General features: G+C 38.9%; 1 protein-coding gene across 1 annotated transcript in view; it reads right to left on the reverse strand.

Annotated features, from left to right (window-relative positions):
• The window catches only part of PTPN14 (protein tyrosine phosphatase, non-receptor type 14), a 122,049-nt gene that overhangs the window by 14,145 nt on the left and 89,232 nt on the right, over positions 1-18,672 (reverse strand). Inside the window, exons 10-17 of the mRNA XM_026846147.1 lie at positions 18,524-18,606; positions 16,137-16,194; positions 12,657-12,735; positions 9,592-11,081; positions 6,671-6,814; positions 5,468-5,686; positions 1,746-1,874; positions 587-821 (exon numbers count right to left, since the gene is read on the reverse strand). Coding sequence (XP_026701948.1) covers positions 587-821; positions 1,746-1,874; positions 5,468-5,686; positions 6,671-6,814; positions 9,592-11,081; positions 12,657-12,735; positions 16,137-16,194; positions 18,524-18,606 — 2,437 coding nt within the window. The remainder of the gene's footprint in view (positions 1-586; positions 822-1,745; positions 1,875-5,467; positions 5,687-6,670; positions 6,815-9,591; positions 11,082-12,656; positions 12,736-16,136; positions 16,195-18,523; positions 18,607-18,672) is intronic.

Genomic DNA, 18,672 nt, shown 5'->3' on the forward strand with positions numbered 1-18,672 from the left:
ACATGTGGTTAGAAGAGCGGCAGTGAGTTCAGACCTGTTGCATATGTGAGGGAGCCCTCTGCTCTTCTGCAACAAATCCAATGCCTCTGGACGACTAAATCCTAGCTGGCTGTCAGCAATAAGGGCCTCCTATGAAACTGGAGGAGTTGTGCCATATTTCACTAACATCTGAACCTCTCTCACCCAGACCTCTCTAATCACATTTGTGGGCAGCCTAATATCTCCTATGTTCATTAGGTAGCTGGGAAGTGGCAATAACTTACACTGACAGATGAGCCAGCAGAGATATCCTATTATTTAAAATTTCCTGAGTCTTTAGCACTGCAGCTGCCTCTGATTTTTCCTCCTGTTATGTCAGGTCTTTCTGGACCAAAATCCTCAGTCACCTTAGTTCCTACCTCTGGAATACAACTTTTTTTTTTTTTTCTCCAAAACACAGCAAAGTACAACCTAGTTGAGGCCTTTGTATGCAACAGTAATAACCTTTTAATATCAATCCCAGCTGTAACTAGGTGCAGTGAGCTGAATTCAATGTAAGCAACCTTTTCCTTCATGTATTTTATCATGCAAGTTAATGAAATCTTACATAAAAAGCCTTGGACTTCCTCTGGACACCCATGGTCTGGCCAGTCAGTATACTGCAAATGCCACACAGTCCTCTCTTGTCCAGAAAGAAGATGCTTGACCTTCAGACCAGTAGTAGCATAGCAGCCGGAGTCTGTGCGGAACTTAGTTGTCACCTTGAACTTCCCATAAGTGGCTGAGCTGTGCTTAGAGCCCAGTTTAGGCCAATAACGATGACTTTTACTTCTTCCTCCCTCCTTAATGACAACAACAAAAAAGTAATTAGTTCCTGCAATTATAATTCTCTACAAACAGAGGGCATAAAACTCTGTAGATAGGCCAAATATTCTTATTTCAAATAATGGAAGAGGAAGGAACATCCCACAAAGTAAAGAAAATATCCATAAAAACTTAAAACCCTCAGCCATATAATATTTCTAAGCGTAAAATGCTTGAACTAACTCCTGCTTGTAGTGAAAGCCAGCAACTGCCTACAACACATCAGTAAATATTCTCCTCCTGGGAAAGCCTCTCCTTTAAATGGAAGGAGATTCTCTTCCACAGCTTGTAAGTATCTGATGTTGAACGGCCTTGAGAACTGGACAGTGACTTGATGTACTATAGCACTCCCTGTGTTTGCTAAAAGCAACCAGGCATAAAGCTAAATACAGCATTTGTTAGCAATGTGTGCCATTTTTTATAACATAGCACACAGTTCTTGGATTACAATTGAAATAACTGTTTTGTTTGGCATATGAATAAAAATTTTTTTTTTTTTTTTTCTTAAACCATGGACACTTCTATGGAAACAACAACTTCTGGGCTCTTTTCAGCTGATAAGAGTGACGGTATGCAGAACTGGCCTTGGATGGGGTGGAAGTCTGTGTCATTTTAACCAGGAGCAGCTCAGTGCTCTCACATTCCAACGGAAACATCTTTGTTTGGTTTGGCCAAACTGAAGTGAAGCAGGGGGAAGGTGATTTCTCCTTGTTTCACTGTAGTACTTGCCAAACTGAGTATCAGAAAATTACAAAGTATAATATTATAGCAGTGCACGAGTATGTTCAAACAGAGTAAGAGGAAAAAGGGTTGCTGATAGAAAAAGCAGGTTACTGGAGTGGGAAGTGATGATAACAGATTTGCTCACATCAGAAAGAACTGTATTCTGTGATTTTACGTACCTCTTCAGCTGTGACCATGGCTATAACATTCACCCCCTGTTCCCACACCATCTGCCAGAAGTCATGGCATGTGTGTGGCAGAGGCCCTTGGGTAGCAATGTAGTGCCACTCCTCTCCACCTACAGTAACCTGGGAGTAAGGCAAAAAAAAAAAAAAAAAAGAGTCAGTGCCCAATTTCTCAGAAGTATCTGTGCCAGAACTGCCCTTTAAACAAAAGGAACAATAATAAAACCTTTAATTCTTTGTTCTTACGATTCTTGTTCAAAATTTTGAACAAGAATCATACTTTTGCTAAGAACAAATCTGACAAAACATAAACTTTGGTGCTTCTAAGTCTTTTGATGCCCATAAACATAAAGCTTTGACCAAAATGTCATCTATACTTTCTTGCCACTGCATCTGGATCACACAAATGAAAAAAAAATATTTTTATTTTTGAGGCCTGTTCATGACAGGGCTTAAGTACAAATAAGCAGCTGACTGGCTTCCCTGGGTTTGGTGGCAGACCCAAGATGAAAGAAAAACTAAGCACCAGTGGAAGTGTTTATGTGCATTAAAAAGGCATTGTATTGCTGCAAATGAACACATAGTAAATGTAGAAAGCCTGAATATGTAAACAACATTTTGCACAAAACCTAAAGGCTTTTGCTGTTTAGGATCTCCCTCAATTATTTTCCACTCAGGCAAAAAATCAATTTCTTAAACAGACTCTTACTACTCTGATCTCTGTTGAAGATGTAGCCAAGCTGTCCCCAGAGGATGCAGTTATGCCCACACACTGTATACATAACAAAGTTCAGATAGACCTATTGCCAGGTAGTGATACAATCCAGACAAGCTTCATTTCAAGTTACTCTTCCTCACTCATCTTGGGTTTTTCAGTTCAGAAGCTGCAAACTACTATAAAGTAAATCCAGCATATTAAATAGCTTTTGAATGCCATGTGAAATCTGAAATTATCTAAAGCTGTAGTCATGTAAATCTATTTCCCAATAGATAACTGGATTACCAACCACATCTTATAGAAATATTTGTGTATTTTCATGACAACACATCATTGTTTTTAGAGCACTAACACACAGATTTACACATTATATATTATGTAGTGCCCTATACAGACTCAGCATTACCTTGGAATTTACCAGTGTAAAACACTGCTTGATTTACCTGATTGAGGCAGAAATTCATACTTAGGCCATTAAAAAAAACAACACTCTTGTCTACAAAACAATTATTATTTCATGACAGATAATTTGCTATACATCAGGTTTATAGAAAAAAAATTTTTTTTCAACATTTTAGGTAAAAAAACCCAAACCACCTTTAGAGCTACCAGATATTGTTTGAAAATATGCTTACCAGCAAAAAGGAAAACCAGATGAACTAATTATTTTGGAAAGTTAAAATGTTTTCCCTTCTCAGGCTAAGACCCAATTCTACATCTTAGCCCAGAGCCACTTCTCGCAACAAAGTTGTAAATACCAGAGAAGATGATTTACAACAGAAATACTGACACATCCATAAATATCAAGGTGCTGGCGGAGAATGCTACAAGAAGCAATCAATATCTCTGACAGGTTTAACCATATACTATGTTTGAGGTAGAGGTTTTTGAATACATTTTCAGAAATTGAATCAATTTATTTGTTATTCAAATAGCTGTTCATGAAGCTGAGATGCTTGGGTTTTTATACCTGTAACTAGCATAGTGTTTATATGATAACAAATTTTTCACTGCATTGAAAACTGTTTTCAACCCTGTACATCAGCTCATTTTTCTTATTTCATACTATGTAGCATTCTCCTCTTTGAATAATGGTTAAAACCTTCAAGACTTAAAATCTGCATCAGCAGGCAGAATCCTCAGGTTTTTGTATTAGGTGGGAATGAATATAAACTGCACAGCACTAACCAGCATCTTGGACTCAGACTGGCCTTGTGCTTGCATGCTCATCTGCAGTCGTGAGCGCTGGTATGGTAATACTGAGCTTTTCCAGTTAATGCTGACCTGACCTGAGCAGTCAGATGAAGTGATCTTAAGAACTTTTTTGCTTAATCCGTAATTTTAATTATGCTTTTTCTCTCTGGTATAAACAATGATCTTTGTATCTTAGCAGCAAAAGTCAATGACAAATAAGCAGAGAAACGCTGTGAAACTGTGGGGCTTGCAGGCGGAGCAGTGGGAACTGGAATCCTCCAGGCATGGACCTTATCAGGATGATATAGGAGTTTTCTTTGTCTACTGACTTCTGGTCCAAATATCCAGCCTCCTGGCATATGATATGAAAGGGCCATAAATAGTCTGGAGGGATTGGGATGCCTGGAATGTTTACTGCATTTTAATGCCCTAACTGCAGGATATTAAAAATTGAATATTGGGCTGCAAACACACACACTGTGCTACTGAGGTAAATTTTGCAGATACAATTTCACCTTCTAAGCAAAAGCACATCTGCTTGGCTTCTGATGCACCTCTACGAGTGCGAGAGGAAAATACTGGCAAGGACCAATGTCATGCACTAAAATATTTGTGCATGTTCCTGGGTGCTCTATCAATGTGAGATGCCTGCATGTCCAACACTGACACACAAGGTAAAATGTGGACTCAAAACTAGCCAAGGAAAATTCTTTTTCTGGCTAGTACTGCTTTGTGGGCATAATTTATGTTACGAATATCCTTTTTTTGGCCTCCTACAAAGTAGATGAATTCTGGGCTCAGAAATCCATCATCATAGCAACATCTGATTATGCAAAAACTCAGTATCTACTACCTACCAGGCCATAGTAGAAAAGTGATAAACTGCCAGGATTCCAGTTCAGAAATTGTTTTGAATCAACAGGATATAATACTGTTGGCCAGCAAGTCTCTTTAAACTTTTAAAAGGCTTTTACTCCAGGAAAATATTAATTTAACAGGATACTATGTTTATTATTTTTGATTTACTTCTATTGAATTTGGATTTTGACAATGAGAAAAAGCAGACAGCTCGCTCTGACAACAAGAGAATCTGTCATCTGAGGGAGAGGAGTTACTTCTCTCAGGGTAGAGCAAAAAACAGCAATATAGTACTGGAAGTTTAAAGAAAACCAAGCATCTGCAGCCACTGCAGTACAGTTCACTGTTAAAACCAGTCACATTTGTAAGTAACAGTCAGATCATATCTTAAACTATTTCTACATTGAATTAACAAGAAATCTGAAATTTCTTGATAAAAACGTATTTTGAAACAGAGAAGTTCAATGCAATATCTTATCAGAGACACAGGGATCTCATTAGCAAGGCATACTTAAAAAATTGGGACTGATAAATCAGAACACATATTGACTGCTCATTCTTTCAGGTACAGGCCCACGACAACCATATCACACTGCAGGTATTGGGGCTGATCTAACACATTTTCATGAGGTTTAAGAAACATGGCTACTCTTTCTACATTAACCAGCAGACGTATTCTGTAACCAGCTGGCAGAGGTGAGCATAAAAAAAGTAAGGATGCCCCTCAAACTACTTCCCAGTCTCTAGCAATTAAATCAACTCACACATGTTAGTTGATAGGGGACTTTAAAGATGCCCATGCTGACACACAGGTACAGTAATGCATTCTGACTTGAGTTACTTTTTCAGAAGCTTGAGTTACAGAAAATGCCGCTGTGCATTCAGCAATGCAAAGAAAACATTAGCATACCTTCATTTGCAAAGCAAAGTTCAAGAAAGCTTTTACCTTTATATGTGACGCATTGATGTAGCCTGTATTATTTTCTTTGGTCGGTACCAGCTCTACTCGGTTCTCTTCATAAGGAACGACCTCCCTGATACGGTTGCGCTCAGTGTTTTCAGGCAAGGCAGCAGTGGTGAAGATCCCATCTGCCTTTTTCTTTGGAATCTGCTCATATTCTGTAAACACCATGCCCTCTTCCAACTTCCTCTTCAAGATTTTGCACTAAGATTTAACAGGAAGGAACACCAATCTATTAACTCTTCCCGGAAGAATGTATACCACAAGACCCCTCCATCTGTTCTTTGAATTTCAATATACAGCCATAGCATTCCCACTTGCTTTTTTTTTTCAGCTGCAGTTATCTGAGGAAACACCACACAGTCTTTCTACTGAATGAAACCACAAGCCAATTTTACATTTTTACATTCCACCTCCACATGCTAAATACAATCCTGGTTCAGTATGAATTTGTATGTGATTTCACCACAATAGATACTTGTAAGAATATTTTAAATGTATCTTTTTAGGAAGAACACCATAGTGAGAGAAGTGTGACGTGGTCCACATTGTCAAAATACTCTCTAACTTGCAAGTATGTAATTTCTGTGATTGAACACAACCCCACATACACAGGCAGAGGTTAAGTTCTGTCGTCTGTGTACCAGACAATACGAGACTGCAAACTTCTATCCAGAAAGATTCTTTGCAAATATGTGTCTCAGATCTTAATGGCAGCAACTGTTTTTAATTTCCAAAATTCTATATATGTGCACATATCCACATGTGCAAACATCAGGAGGCAAACTTTTTTTTTTAAAAAAATCCTGTTAGAGTCATTAACTGAACTCTAGTTGTATCAGAACATGAAAGACAGTATCTATGGATGATCACCACAGAAAGCCTGCCTAATCAAGTGAAAAATGTACAAAATATTAGATTTACAGCTTGATCTTGTATGACATTGTATGGTCATGTGAAACATTGAGCAGCCTCAATTTTCACAGACTTCAGTAAACATTCAAGACATTTAACTCTTTGACAGCATCCAAAATCACGCCAGTGTATGGTAAAGACCTTTTCCATTAATGGCTCTGAAAACTTTCAAGAGAAATTTTTTCACATTTTAAATCAAATTTTAATATTTTAGAAACTTCATGCTGCTGGGAACAAAGGCAACGAGCATCATTTCATGAACCTCCATCTTACCCTCTCATCCATTGGCACCTTGGCGACTTCATCCTGGCTGTCCTCCGGCACCGGAACCCTAGCAACTGAGAGTCCGTTCAGTGCTGCCAACATCAAGGGCCTCTTCTGGGCCTCCAGGCCTGCCATCTTCTGCTTTTCTAGATTCTTTTGGCAAGAAAAGGCACGTTTTCATCTCTGTGTGATTATTTATAATGCCAGTAAAATGCTGGAATGTTTTTTTAATCTCCAAAATCTGCAACTCTCTGGCCAAGGAATGCAGATGATCACCATTAGCATCGTAAATTCAAATACAACCTCTATTCTTCCTGTTATTCCTCAAAGGCCTGCTCCTACATGAGCACAGAATTTTAATTTCAAAGAAGCAATCCCAGTGTATAATACAGTTTACATGCCATCAAAAGACACACAAATACAATCTCGAGCATTTTTCTGCAAACATTATTCTGAATGTAGGACACACAAAGCATCACTCTGTTATGTTAAAGTAGCACTACCATAGCCAAGATACCTGGGGCATCTTTTAAAAAGCAATAATTTCAATCTATTACAACAAACAGTAGAACACATTGTTTCTCTTCTGTGATGGTTAATACTTAAAATGAGAAGTCTTCTGATGCACTCAGCTATTATGGTGATTCAGATAGCACCCATGATATATTTTGCACTAAAATCTGAGCTCGCATATCCCAGAAACTGAACATAACAGCAGCCAGGGAAGGATATTTATTGTATTCATGCATCATATTATGCTGTGACATGGGGAACCAGAGTATGAATTTTAAATTCATCCTGCTGCCCTCCTTATGCCACTGAGAGCTGAAACATCAAAAAAAAAAAAGAAGACAGACCATCTCCAGAAGTACACAAATTAGAATATTTTATCCCATTTCCTTAACAGTTCTTTCTGCTGGATTTGGAAAGAGAAATGAGCACAAGGGAAGCCTAGAACTTAGCATGCATATGGCAGCTGTGGTCACCACACAGGCCAAGCTTGGCTCCTAGAAACAAAACTACTGAACCTGAATGCCTCAGACATAAGCAAACGGCTTGATTTTGAAAAGCCTGTGAGCTTTTTCTTCATCGCTGGATTTCTCCAGAGCACTAAGTGAAAAACAAACAAAAAAGTGAAACAAAAATACAGACCCACTTTATCTTTTCATACCTTAAGAAAGCAGGAAAATGCAAGTATTTTTACTTTGCTTGAGGATTTTATTATTCCTACTACTTGCAAGGTAAAAATAGAAAAAGTCTGTGTTTAAAAGATCAAGGTCATCAAATTACCATTACTATTACATGTGATTCCTATGACAAAAGGAAGGCCTCCATGTGTTAAGACTGCTGATCTGGGCTGAAACCACCTTAAAAGCTTAATGCTAAGACCATCCCTTTACTTTCAGAAACAACAGAACAGCAACAATAAAGAACTTTCTCACCAAAGGCTGATCTGAATGATTATTCAGAGGAAGAGTGCTCAAACAATATCTCTAAGCTCTTTTCTCACCTTCATTTTCTCCTAAAATCCTTTGGGTTCCTGCTTCTCAACGTTTTCTTTCCTCAGAAGATCAAAAGAGCACATATATGCTTGCTGTCACACCAGTGTCTACAGTATTCATTCATGAAAGATTATGTTTTATAGTCAAGTATCTATTTTACATTTAAAGTTTAAGATTCTGCAGGGAGTAAATTCAGCCTCCAGTTTGATTCCTAACCATTACATCAGTGTAAGGATCACCAAGGAACAAGAAGCACTATACATATGTTTAGAAAATTTCTTTGAATATAGAGCATTTTTTAAACCTATTTTTTAAACCATATTTAAACCTAACTGGTTACTGGTTACCATTTTTAAACCATATTTAAACCTAACTGGTTACTGATCTAGTACATTAAAAACTCTCCTTCTGCTCTGGATCGTTTAGATGCTTCATTAATTTGTTTCAGAAATTGTTTTTGTTTCAGCTCTCGGTTCTGAAGAAAATAACTATGGCACACACTTTGCTTTCTGTGACTGCAGTTGCAATCCCCACAGTGTTACATCAAGCACATACATAAGTCACTAAATGGTAAGCACCCCTCATTTTTCTGCCATTGCATGAAGTGGCACTGAAGCCTTTACTTCTAATTCTGTATTCATTGCAAGTTTAAAAGGACCATATTTCTAGTACTTGAGTATGTATTTTTTTTAAATAAACAATCCAGATCCTCAACCACACAGCTACATCTACTGCTTCCATAATTAGATATCTGGTCACTCTATTTTATTCGCAAAAACAGTAATTCATATTCTACATCCACAGTGTTTTATTCAGATAACTATGTTTTATAAAGTGGCAGGAAGGGAAATCAAAGAGATCATTTGAAAAACTCGAGGGTGTCCATTATGTCATATATTAGTTGGTACTTGACACCCCTGCAAATAAGGAATAAAATGCTATCACCAAAACACAATCTCCCACTCATCTCAGCAAACACATTTCAGACTCATGCTGCCCTCAAATCCTTGGAGGCCAGAGCACTGCACAGGCAGAAGGTGAACAGGCGTTGAAGGGGGCTTTGCAGTCACCCTCCTCGTCACCCAGCTGCGTGCTTCTGCCCCCGACCTCGGGCTGGCGCTGCTGCCCAGGTGGTGGCATCGTCGGCTGGGTCAGTCGCAGACCTGGCCAGCAGCCAAACCACCACAGCAGAGGAAGCAGACAAAGCCAATAGCGTTGCACATGATCGGCCCCTTTGGCTGCCATACAGACCCACGAAACCAAATTGTATGTGGCGCTTAATATCACATTTCCTAACTTTAGGCAAATCCACATCTTCCTGCCCACGTGTTCCCCACAACTTACTGATCCAACAGTTTTCTGGTATGGAAACTGACCTGTATGATTACTAATTTCCAAGAAGCCACTGCAACAGAGGAAGGCACTTACCCTCATCATGATTTCTCTTTCTATAATGCTGTCCTCAATAGAAAACATTTCAGACACAGGCCTTTCCTTGACAGGTTCTTTCTTGACCCGCTCCTTCACACTCGTGAGGTCAGGCTCTGAGATAGAGGGCCCAAGCGAAGACCCATTTATTGCCATTTGATCAGTTCGAGAAACACTAATGGCTTTGGAAGGCCCTGGCCTCATGGCCTTGGCCCTGGCTACAGCCACAGAAATGCTAACATGGTCCTGCCTCAGGGCTCCATTGCTGACACTTTTACGAGGCCCAGGATACTCTGGAGGAGGTTTATTTGGTATTCTAGCCAAGGCAGCTTGCAGCTGAGCACTGTACTCCATGTTCTCATGGAGGGCTGTTATCCGTGAAACAGATTCTGAGGTTTCTTCTTCCTCTTCACTTTCACTGCTGTGTATCAGCATCGTGGCATCAGAGAATGTCTTTTTGTGATGATAATGAGGAACTTGCTGAACTTCATGCCCCATCTGAACTGACTCCTCTGGCTGCACCTGCTCCCGCAAAGTGTTCCTGCGTGGCAGAGGAGCATTTAAAGTTTTTAATGCCATGGCTTCTATACCACGTACCATATTGCTGATAACCTCCAAACTATGGCGCTTGTTCACAGCTGCATGATGCTTCACTGCCATGAGGGGCTCGCTGACCTCCTGCAGTGACTGACGGACAACCGGCGAGCTGTCCTCTTGGAAGGTCTTTACTGAGAGCTGGACTTTGCGAGTGACCAAGTCAGGACTGCTCCCACTGACATACTTGTGCCGGTGACTTGCCAGGTCCGGCGTGCTAGTGGCAGGACGTGGGCGTGGATACGGAGGTGGGGGTCTGAAGAGATAGTTCTTTAACATGTGAGCAGTGTTGTAACTCTGGCTGCTCTGCAGCTGCATGTTAGCCAGTTCTGGTGTGCTGACAGTGTGGGATATGGCACTGGCTGCTGTCTTATTTTGAGCAGTGTTATTAGGGTTCATTTGGTCAGATGGGGCAACAGGCTTGTTATAGCCACTGCCCTGGGGCCCGTATGTAATTGTGTAAGGATGTCTGTCTCGCATCTCAGGCTGACTGTAAACCAGGTCTTCTGGCTGGTTATAAGCATGTGTGTTTCCAATATTGAGATTCCTCAAAGACTGACTTTGGCTATCCATCTGGATCACCCCTCTCTTCATTTGCCTCATGACAGTTTCATAATCTGGAGTTGGCCGGTAAGATGGTACTATAATTGCACTATGTCTGTGGCTGGGGATGTAATCTGCTCTCATGATGTCACTTCCAGGGATGCTCAGATTTGAAGACATGGGAGATGCCTGGATGAAGTTCTGTGAGCGATTGAGGGAGTTCATGCTATGGGCACTGCATACACTCCCATTGGGTCCATTACCATTCAAGTAGCTGAAGTCCACTGGACACCTATCCAGACTGGACTGAGATCTACAGTAGAAAGTTTCTTCATTTCCATGGAAAATGCTATCTGTGTAGAGCAGAGATAAAGACATTGACAATTTCAATATACAAGGACTCATTCAACCTTAACAAAACTTCACATGCAGTCTACACCAATGAATACAGAGACAGTTTAGTGTACAACAACTGCAGGGAACGTGTGGTCTTGAGAGCATCCTTGAGTCACTGAAACAGAACTAAAACAAAGCTACTGACATAAACACTCCCAACAGTTAGCAAAATACGGTATTTCAGATCCTTGTGGGATACATGAAAGGGAAAGTAGAGGAAGTGTTTTTGCCTGAAGTAGCAAGGAAGAATAAAGGGGCCATCTCCTCCCTCAGAATCCTGAAAGGATTCACTGCTGCTGCCACCTTAAAAATGCAGTGCTGCCAGCCTATGGTAATGCTAAAAAGTTCTCTTGCCTTTTTTGCCTAGCAGAGGACTGTGAAATTGGAAATCCTACTGCAGATCAATCAACAGTTTTGAGGATCTGAAGTATAACACAGCAGGATGACCAAGACTCAGGAAAAAAACCCACCCTACAGATGCACTAAAGAAAATTAAATACTTCAAGCAAAGTATATTAGAGAGGGAATCAACTTGGTAAAGTCGACGTCCTGGATCACAACTTCACTGCAAGACTGTCTAAGTAGGTTAGCAGCTCCCAAAATTCTGAAATCATATAGTTTTTCAACAATATAGAGAACTCCGTGGTAAAACTAAGGGAACTTTACAATTCTTCTAAAATTGAGAATATCCCCCCCTTCAGAGCCTCAGATTCATAGTATAACAGTATTAGCCACTGAATCAAATCTACTGTATGCAAGGAACTATACTTAATGGCTCCTTTCAAAACTCATCAAATTCTACCTTAAAATTAGTCAGACCAACACAACTCTAAAACACTATCAGGTATGACTAAGAGCTCCTCTGCTGGTGAGAGCACTTCAACTGTACCTCTTATGAACTGCAAAGAACATAGCCTAACAGACCTGGCTATGTGTATTCCAGAAGGTGGTGTGGTTAAAGGTGTGAGACTCAAGGTGTTTTGAGCTGGGCTCCATTCCCAACCTTGATCAAAGTAACCTGGTACAACCTCTTAGAGAATTTATTCATCAAACACAGGGGTAAAAATAGTTAATCCTCCTCATGTTCGTAAGGCTAACACTGCAGGCAGATGCTGGTAAAAAATCAGCAGAAAAGATTATCTAAATATACAGTTTTGTGATCAGGACACTATGATTTCTCCTAGAGTAAAAGATATTTGCTCTTTTTTCCCCTCACTGGCCTCAGCTGGCACTGCCTTTGAGTACAGCCATCATACTTCCTTTAGAAATTATTTGTTCAGCTCACTGAACTGGAATACCAAGTTTAAGGTCCATATAATCATGCACAGACATTTTGGAGAAATCTGAAAACTGAAATTGGACTTTAAACACAAGACTTACTGCAACATTAACTATAAAACTGCTAGCTCTCCTCCAGTAGCAGCTCCCGTTTGACCACGATGGCTTTAGAAATCTAGACATACTGGTTAGGAGCTTCTTTGCATACACATAAAACTGAAGTCCATTAAAGGAAAAATATATGCTCTAAGTACCTTGTGAATTATGTGTTTCAGTGTAGTGTTCTCCACACTGGACATGCATAGGAGGCAGTATAAATGGATGTTGTCTTGGCTGAAATAAAAGCACAAGTAAAAAAAAGCATTAGGAACTTTCTTTGTTATAATTTTTGCAGCTGAAGCAGGAAAAATGGTTCTATGCCCTTTCCACTGAATTCTGCTCTTTATTACCCAGCCAAAGACACATGGTTTGGCATTTCTTTATAGAACAGAGAATAATATTTCGTAAATTGTTCGCTAAATTTTGTTACAGAGTCCAAAGCTGACCAGTTTAGACTCCTTTAAGCTCAACCACTTTAGAAAACACTATCCAGACTCCCAGCTCACTTAGAACTTTTCAAACATTTATTAAAAGCTCTTGCCCTTGAAGAATTAATACAAAACAAAACAAACACCTAATCAGGACAAAAGCAGGACACAGAACATATTCAAGAACCTAGAACTGCAATAAAACAAGCAATAGGAGCACATATGGACTTAAAATAACTCTGCAAATTACATAAATATTGTTTTCCCTAGATAATGAATTGAAGCCCTCCAACAATCTGCACTGCAACAAGTTTTTTAACACAAGAATCACAGGGAGCAAATCAGCATTAAATCAGCAGGATCATTTGCAGCAAAAGAAATCACAGCTGGTGCCATATTCACCAGCTTTGTCCATTGGTAAACGGATGTGTTTTGCAGTCACATTTTACCACCTGCACTGTAATGTCCTGTCTGATGTCACTAAGCAAAGTTTATGAAAACATACTTTGATATACAAAGTAAGCAGAAAGAGAAGTAAGGCACTCCTGTCTCACAAATATGTCTTCCTTAAACCAGAATAAGGGCTTTTCATCTAGGCTGATTCAAGTAGTTCAAACTATTAAGGAATACTGTGGATGCCCAAGGCAAAAAAGAACAAGAAACACCAAATAATTTACCTCTGCATGCACATGCACAAAATGAGCACCACAAGCTAGCTATGGAAGAGGGGGGTTAGGGAAGGGGTTAAATTCACATTTTCTGTGTAAATGGGGAGAAGGAATGAGAATCAAAGAAACTGAGCGCACACATGAATTCTTGCATACAAAATTGCTGTGTTAAGCCATAGATGAAAGATGACAGGAAATATTTCTGCTACAACTTCCATGGGTATAAAACCCTACTCTCACCAAACAATCTGGGCAAAGGAGCCTGCTGCTGGCAACTCAAGTAGCAGAGCTTAGTCTGGAACAAACCAAGATGTTAGAAAGCCTAACAAAAGGCGGGTGGAGGAAAAACACAAGGGAGAAGTGATTTCTAATGGGAATGTATGGAACTGGAGCAGACAAATTTCTTTGTGATAGATGTTATGGAAGATATCCACGAGGAATTTTTTTGTTTGTTTTTTTGAAGGCCCATCTGCCTCTTCTGAAGAAACAGTAGAACCTTGAGCTTTGCAGAACATCAATATCTAAATTAAAGGATCACTTGGATTTTTTTCTTTTTCTTTTTTTTAATCATCTAATTAAACATATCATCATATTAAGATCTCCTACACTGAGAAGGTTTTGCTGGAAAGCCAGCATCATTGGGTGGCCTGACAGGAAAAAGAAACAGCATAAAATGGATTTAAAGTACTAGTTAATAAAATACAGGTTCACCACAATGCCAAAACCATATAAAAGGTCTTAATCTGAAAGTAAAGAACATGATCCTCAGTGAAGTGGCAGAGCCTCACCCCAAAGATTCCACTTCCCATTTATGCCTGCTGATTTATTACCATACAAGACAAATGAATAAGTAGGTGTATAAAGGTATGTACAGTGCAGACAACAGTCAGGAGGGCTTTTTTTTTCTTCTCCCCAAAGAGAACTGTTCCAACAAGTTAACAAAACAATTATGAAAAAAGCAGTTGAAAGTTCAAGGTGAATGGTTAGCAGCCCTGTTCACTTTTTAATTGATAAGCATGCATTCCTCCTCTTGATCTTCATCAGACTTTGTTTTATTTTTAAATTTGTTGCATGCTTCTGTTCAAAACAGAGAAGCAGCAGGATTTGGTTTTCCTTTGAAAAAGTAGACATCTGTTCTTCATATCTAATACAGAAGGTAGCTCTCTCTTTCCCCTAGTGATATATTTGAGACCATGGCATAAGAATGCAAAGCAGGTTTCATTCCTTTATGTTCAGTTTTTCATAGTCATCTCCAGGGATCAAACTAGCAGATAGCAAAAATACTGTAAATATGCCTCAAAGAACATAATACACAGCCTGTGTGTTGCATCATGACACCTTAGACACATGCTAAGAATGAAAGGATAAAGGATTCCAGAGTCAGCTACAACAGCTTTCCTGCCAGCGGCTGGGAAACACAGAATCACAGAATCAACTAGGTTGGAAAGGACGTTGAAGATCATCTAGTCCAACCATTAACCTAGCACTGACCATTCTAGAATGCAACTTTTAGATCTAATAAACCATATATAAGCACACAGAAAAATAGCTTATGCTAAAACCTGCAAAGATACAAGTTATCCTAATATCAGTACCTGCTTAACCTTAATTTCGGAACACTTTCACAAGCTATAACCACACCATGGGGATATGTCAAGAAAACTCTCCTGGACACATTGTCTTTCTGCCATGAAGGGATAGGCTAATGGAGTTATCACTCTGGGAAGGTCTACAAAGCAGTTATAACCTGTATCATGCATGAAAATTGGCAACCTGCACACAGATAATATTGCCCTCTAAGGAATCAGCAGTGCTGTTGCTACTCTTATTTAACAGATTCTGAATTACTGTAAGAAATATTGACATACTAGATGTTAAAACGGGATGCAAAAAAGCATCCTTTGAACTGACCAGGGTGAAAAAGACTCCCACAGACTTCAGGAAAAAGTTGTCCAGTTTTGTCAGATTTATAGTATTTATGGAGATGAGTTAAATGGAAATAAACAGAATTTAAGAAAAACTCTGAATCACAATCCTATACTGATTATATAATAGTTTTACTTAAAATCCCAGTAACTTCACACAGAAAATAGGCTCTCAACCCAAGAAGCTGTTAAATTGTGAGTAGACTTTATATAAATACATGATGAATGGAAGAAATGTGAAACAAGAAGCTGTAAAATTATGTAATGACTAGTTTTTGATGTATACAGCGCAAGACATTTCAAATTCTTTCTAGAGGATTATTTTCTCTACATATGGAAATAACCTCAATCCAGTAGAAAAGATGCTCACTTTCTGCAGGGCAAATAAAAATAAAATGCCTTGAAGACTGTAATTTTTAATACTCAGTGTGATATTATCCAGTTAAATTAATCAACCTGGGCAGCCACACCCTTGAAACTCATTCCAATCATATTGCCTACAAGAAATGAGTTAATGCACTTATTTGAAATTTAGAAAGTATTCCATCTTACACAATGCCCCATCCCTTCGGAAATGGTACAGACATTCTTAAAGACCCCACTGTGGCACATACCAAGGATGACCTACTCCAAGTGGGCCGTCGTCGGATAGGGGGAGGAGAACTTGACTGTCTGTGGAAGAAAAAGAGAAATACTAGAAACTACAATATTTAAATTCTGATTCAAGAATGAATTGGAAAAACAAGAGATGAAGTATCTGTAAGTATTGCTCATGAATGAGATTTAAAAAAATACGAATAAATGAAAATAATTAATGTTCTTCTCTAAACACAGGAAGTATTCCAGTTCCAAAATATACATGCCTTCTGTTCATTATCCTATTTGGTTTACTTGGAAACACAAGAAAGAAAAGCTCTGGTTTAAAAAAATGAATCAAACAAGTCTCTTAAGCAATAAAAACTGAACATAGCACAAAGGCACAGTCTCAGGTGACTTAAGGTGAACATTAAAACAACGACAATTTTATGAATTTCATAGCAATCACTCCAAAGCAATGTGCATAGATCTGGAGGGGGAAAAAAAAAAAAAAGACAACTGTTAGATAATACTAGCAGAGCACATACAGTGTTAAGAGTAGCCAGGTGCAGTGGAAGGAACAAGGAGTATAGGAAGAAAAAAAAAATGACGAAGGGAAAGAAACAAGTTGAAGGAGGCAGAAATATAGTGCTTACGTGAAGAGAGGAAAGGTAGAATTTGTCCTCTTACAGTTTCTGATCTGGTGAATGATGTTATGTGCGATTAGAGGAAATGCACACAGGAAAACAAACAACTATCATTTTAACACAGAGAGCAGGAAAATTATTTGGCTAGAAAACACACATTGGCATATGCTGTCATCAATATCTGTGGCTCTAACACAGAAGCTGATACTACAAGAAACTGTGGTAAGGAGAGCAGTTCTAATGGCAATAAAACATTTAAACTCTGGTTATTTCACTCAGCAATCTCATGACATTCCCTGCCTTCCTTAGTCCAAATATCTGTAAGTTGTACATGAAGCTGCTACACACACCCAGTTCATGGTACCCACATACTTATGGCTCAGTGTTTAGAAAATCAACACGATTAAAAGCTATTGCTTCTGCAGTCTGGATTATGAACGGTAACAGAACAGTCCTCTCTATTGACCCCAATATACAGCTTTAAAGCTTAGAAATATTCCAAGATGACAGACTATGGTATTTTGTTTTATTTCTTGACTGTTACAGTGGAGACAATGAGGAGCTTCATTTGAACTCAATTCCTCTGAAACCATTAGAATTAAATTTAGCATTGGACTACTGAAATAAATTATATGCTACTACGAAAGGTCTTTTCTGATCTTCCACTCACCTCCCAAGAACTGTAAGCACCATATGAAATCTAATCAACATCTCTTTTTCTGTAAGTGAAAGGATCACACTACACAGTTCACCTCACTGGTCTCTCCCAATAGTCTAACTCACCGTATGTTAATATAATGTGTGCATACATAATATTAGAAAGCTAGACCTTCCAATCTTTCCTTCATCATTTTGGCTTTATTTTCAAACAGATGGCATTACCCAGCCAAACAGATGGGATGTCCACCTCTAACTAGAGCTGTTGATAGAGATGTGACTTCTTCGTATCTTTTCAACTAACTAAGCTGATAAGTTTTGCAAGGAATTGATTTCATTGCTACACAAACACAGCACATCAAGAAAATTTCTCAAAACTCTAAACTTTTGAAAGCTAAATTTATCTCAAACTAAAATTGCTGCATGCTTGTAAAAATGAAACATCCTCAGCTAACAAACGGACTTTTGACTTACAACTAAAGCCTCATTAATTCTTCCTTCAGTTCGGATGAATCCACCTGTGAGAGGACTAGCTCAAGGCCAGCTCCTTAGTAAGTGCTCAAAGTAGAGCCTAAAGGAGATTTCAAGTTCAAATTTACAGTCTCTGCTGCATTGTGCTAGTATGGCTATGCAGGTTAATGTTCCCAGGTGTCCTCCCTTGTCTGGCGCACAGAAGCAGATAAATTATACTGCCCAAATTAGAAGATGACAACCCGTGTTTTCCACTGACCTTAGCTGCATCTTCAGCTAGGGTAGTGCATCTTCAAAATGCTACTGTATTTCACATTTTGACACATTAACATATGTCACTTTTCACTCCAGTTTATACTAATACTCTGGGTTATGAACAGAAGAGACCAAGGGCTTCAATTCAAGACTGTTAGGTTTGGTTTGACCGACTGGTTGCTTGGGGAGCATCAAGCCTCACAAGGCTCAGAATGAAATTTCATTCTCAACTGTCTGTTCTTGCTGGTGGTGAAAACAAAACAAGAAAAAAAGGGAAAAGGGAAAGTATAACTGACACAAGTGACTAGAAAAAACAAACAAAACCAGACATGCCAAAACTCGGATCAATTCCAAAGCAGGGTGTCAGAAAACAACTCTGAAGAAACAGTACTCACTCTGTGCAGATTTTGTTCTGTTTGTAAAACTTGTGTCTTGCTGCAAACAGCCGTGAAATATATTTGGCATTTTCAAGATCATCCTTTAAACACAAGAAAAAATAGGAATATATATATATATATACACACATATACATATATACATATAT

The sequence above is a fragment of the Athene cunicularia genome (assembly GCF_003259725.1).
Source record: "Athene cunicularia isolate RWA chromosome 3 unlocalized genomic scaffold, athCun1 chr3_part1, whole genome shotgun sequence".
NCBI classification, from domain to species: Eukaryota; Metazoa; Chordata; class Aves; order Strigiformes; family Strigidae; genus Athene; species Athene cunicularia.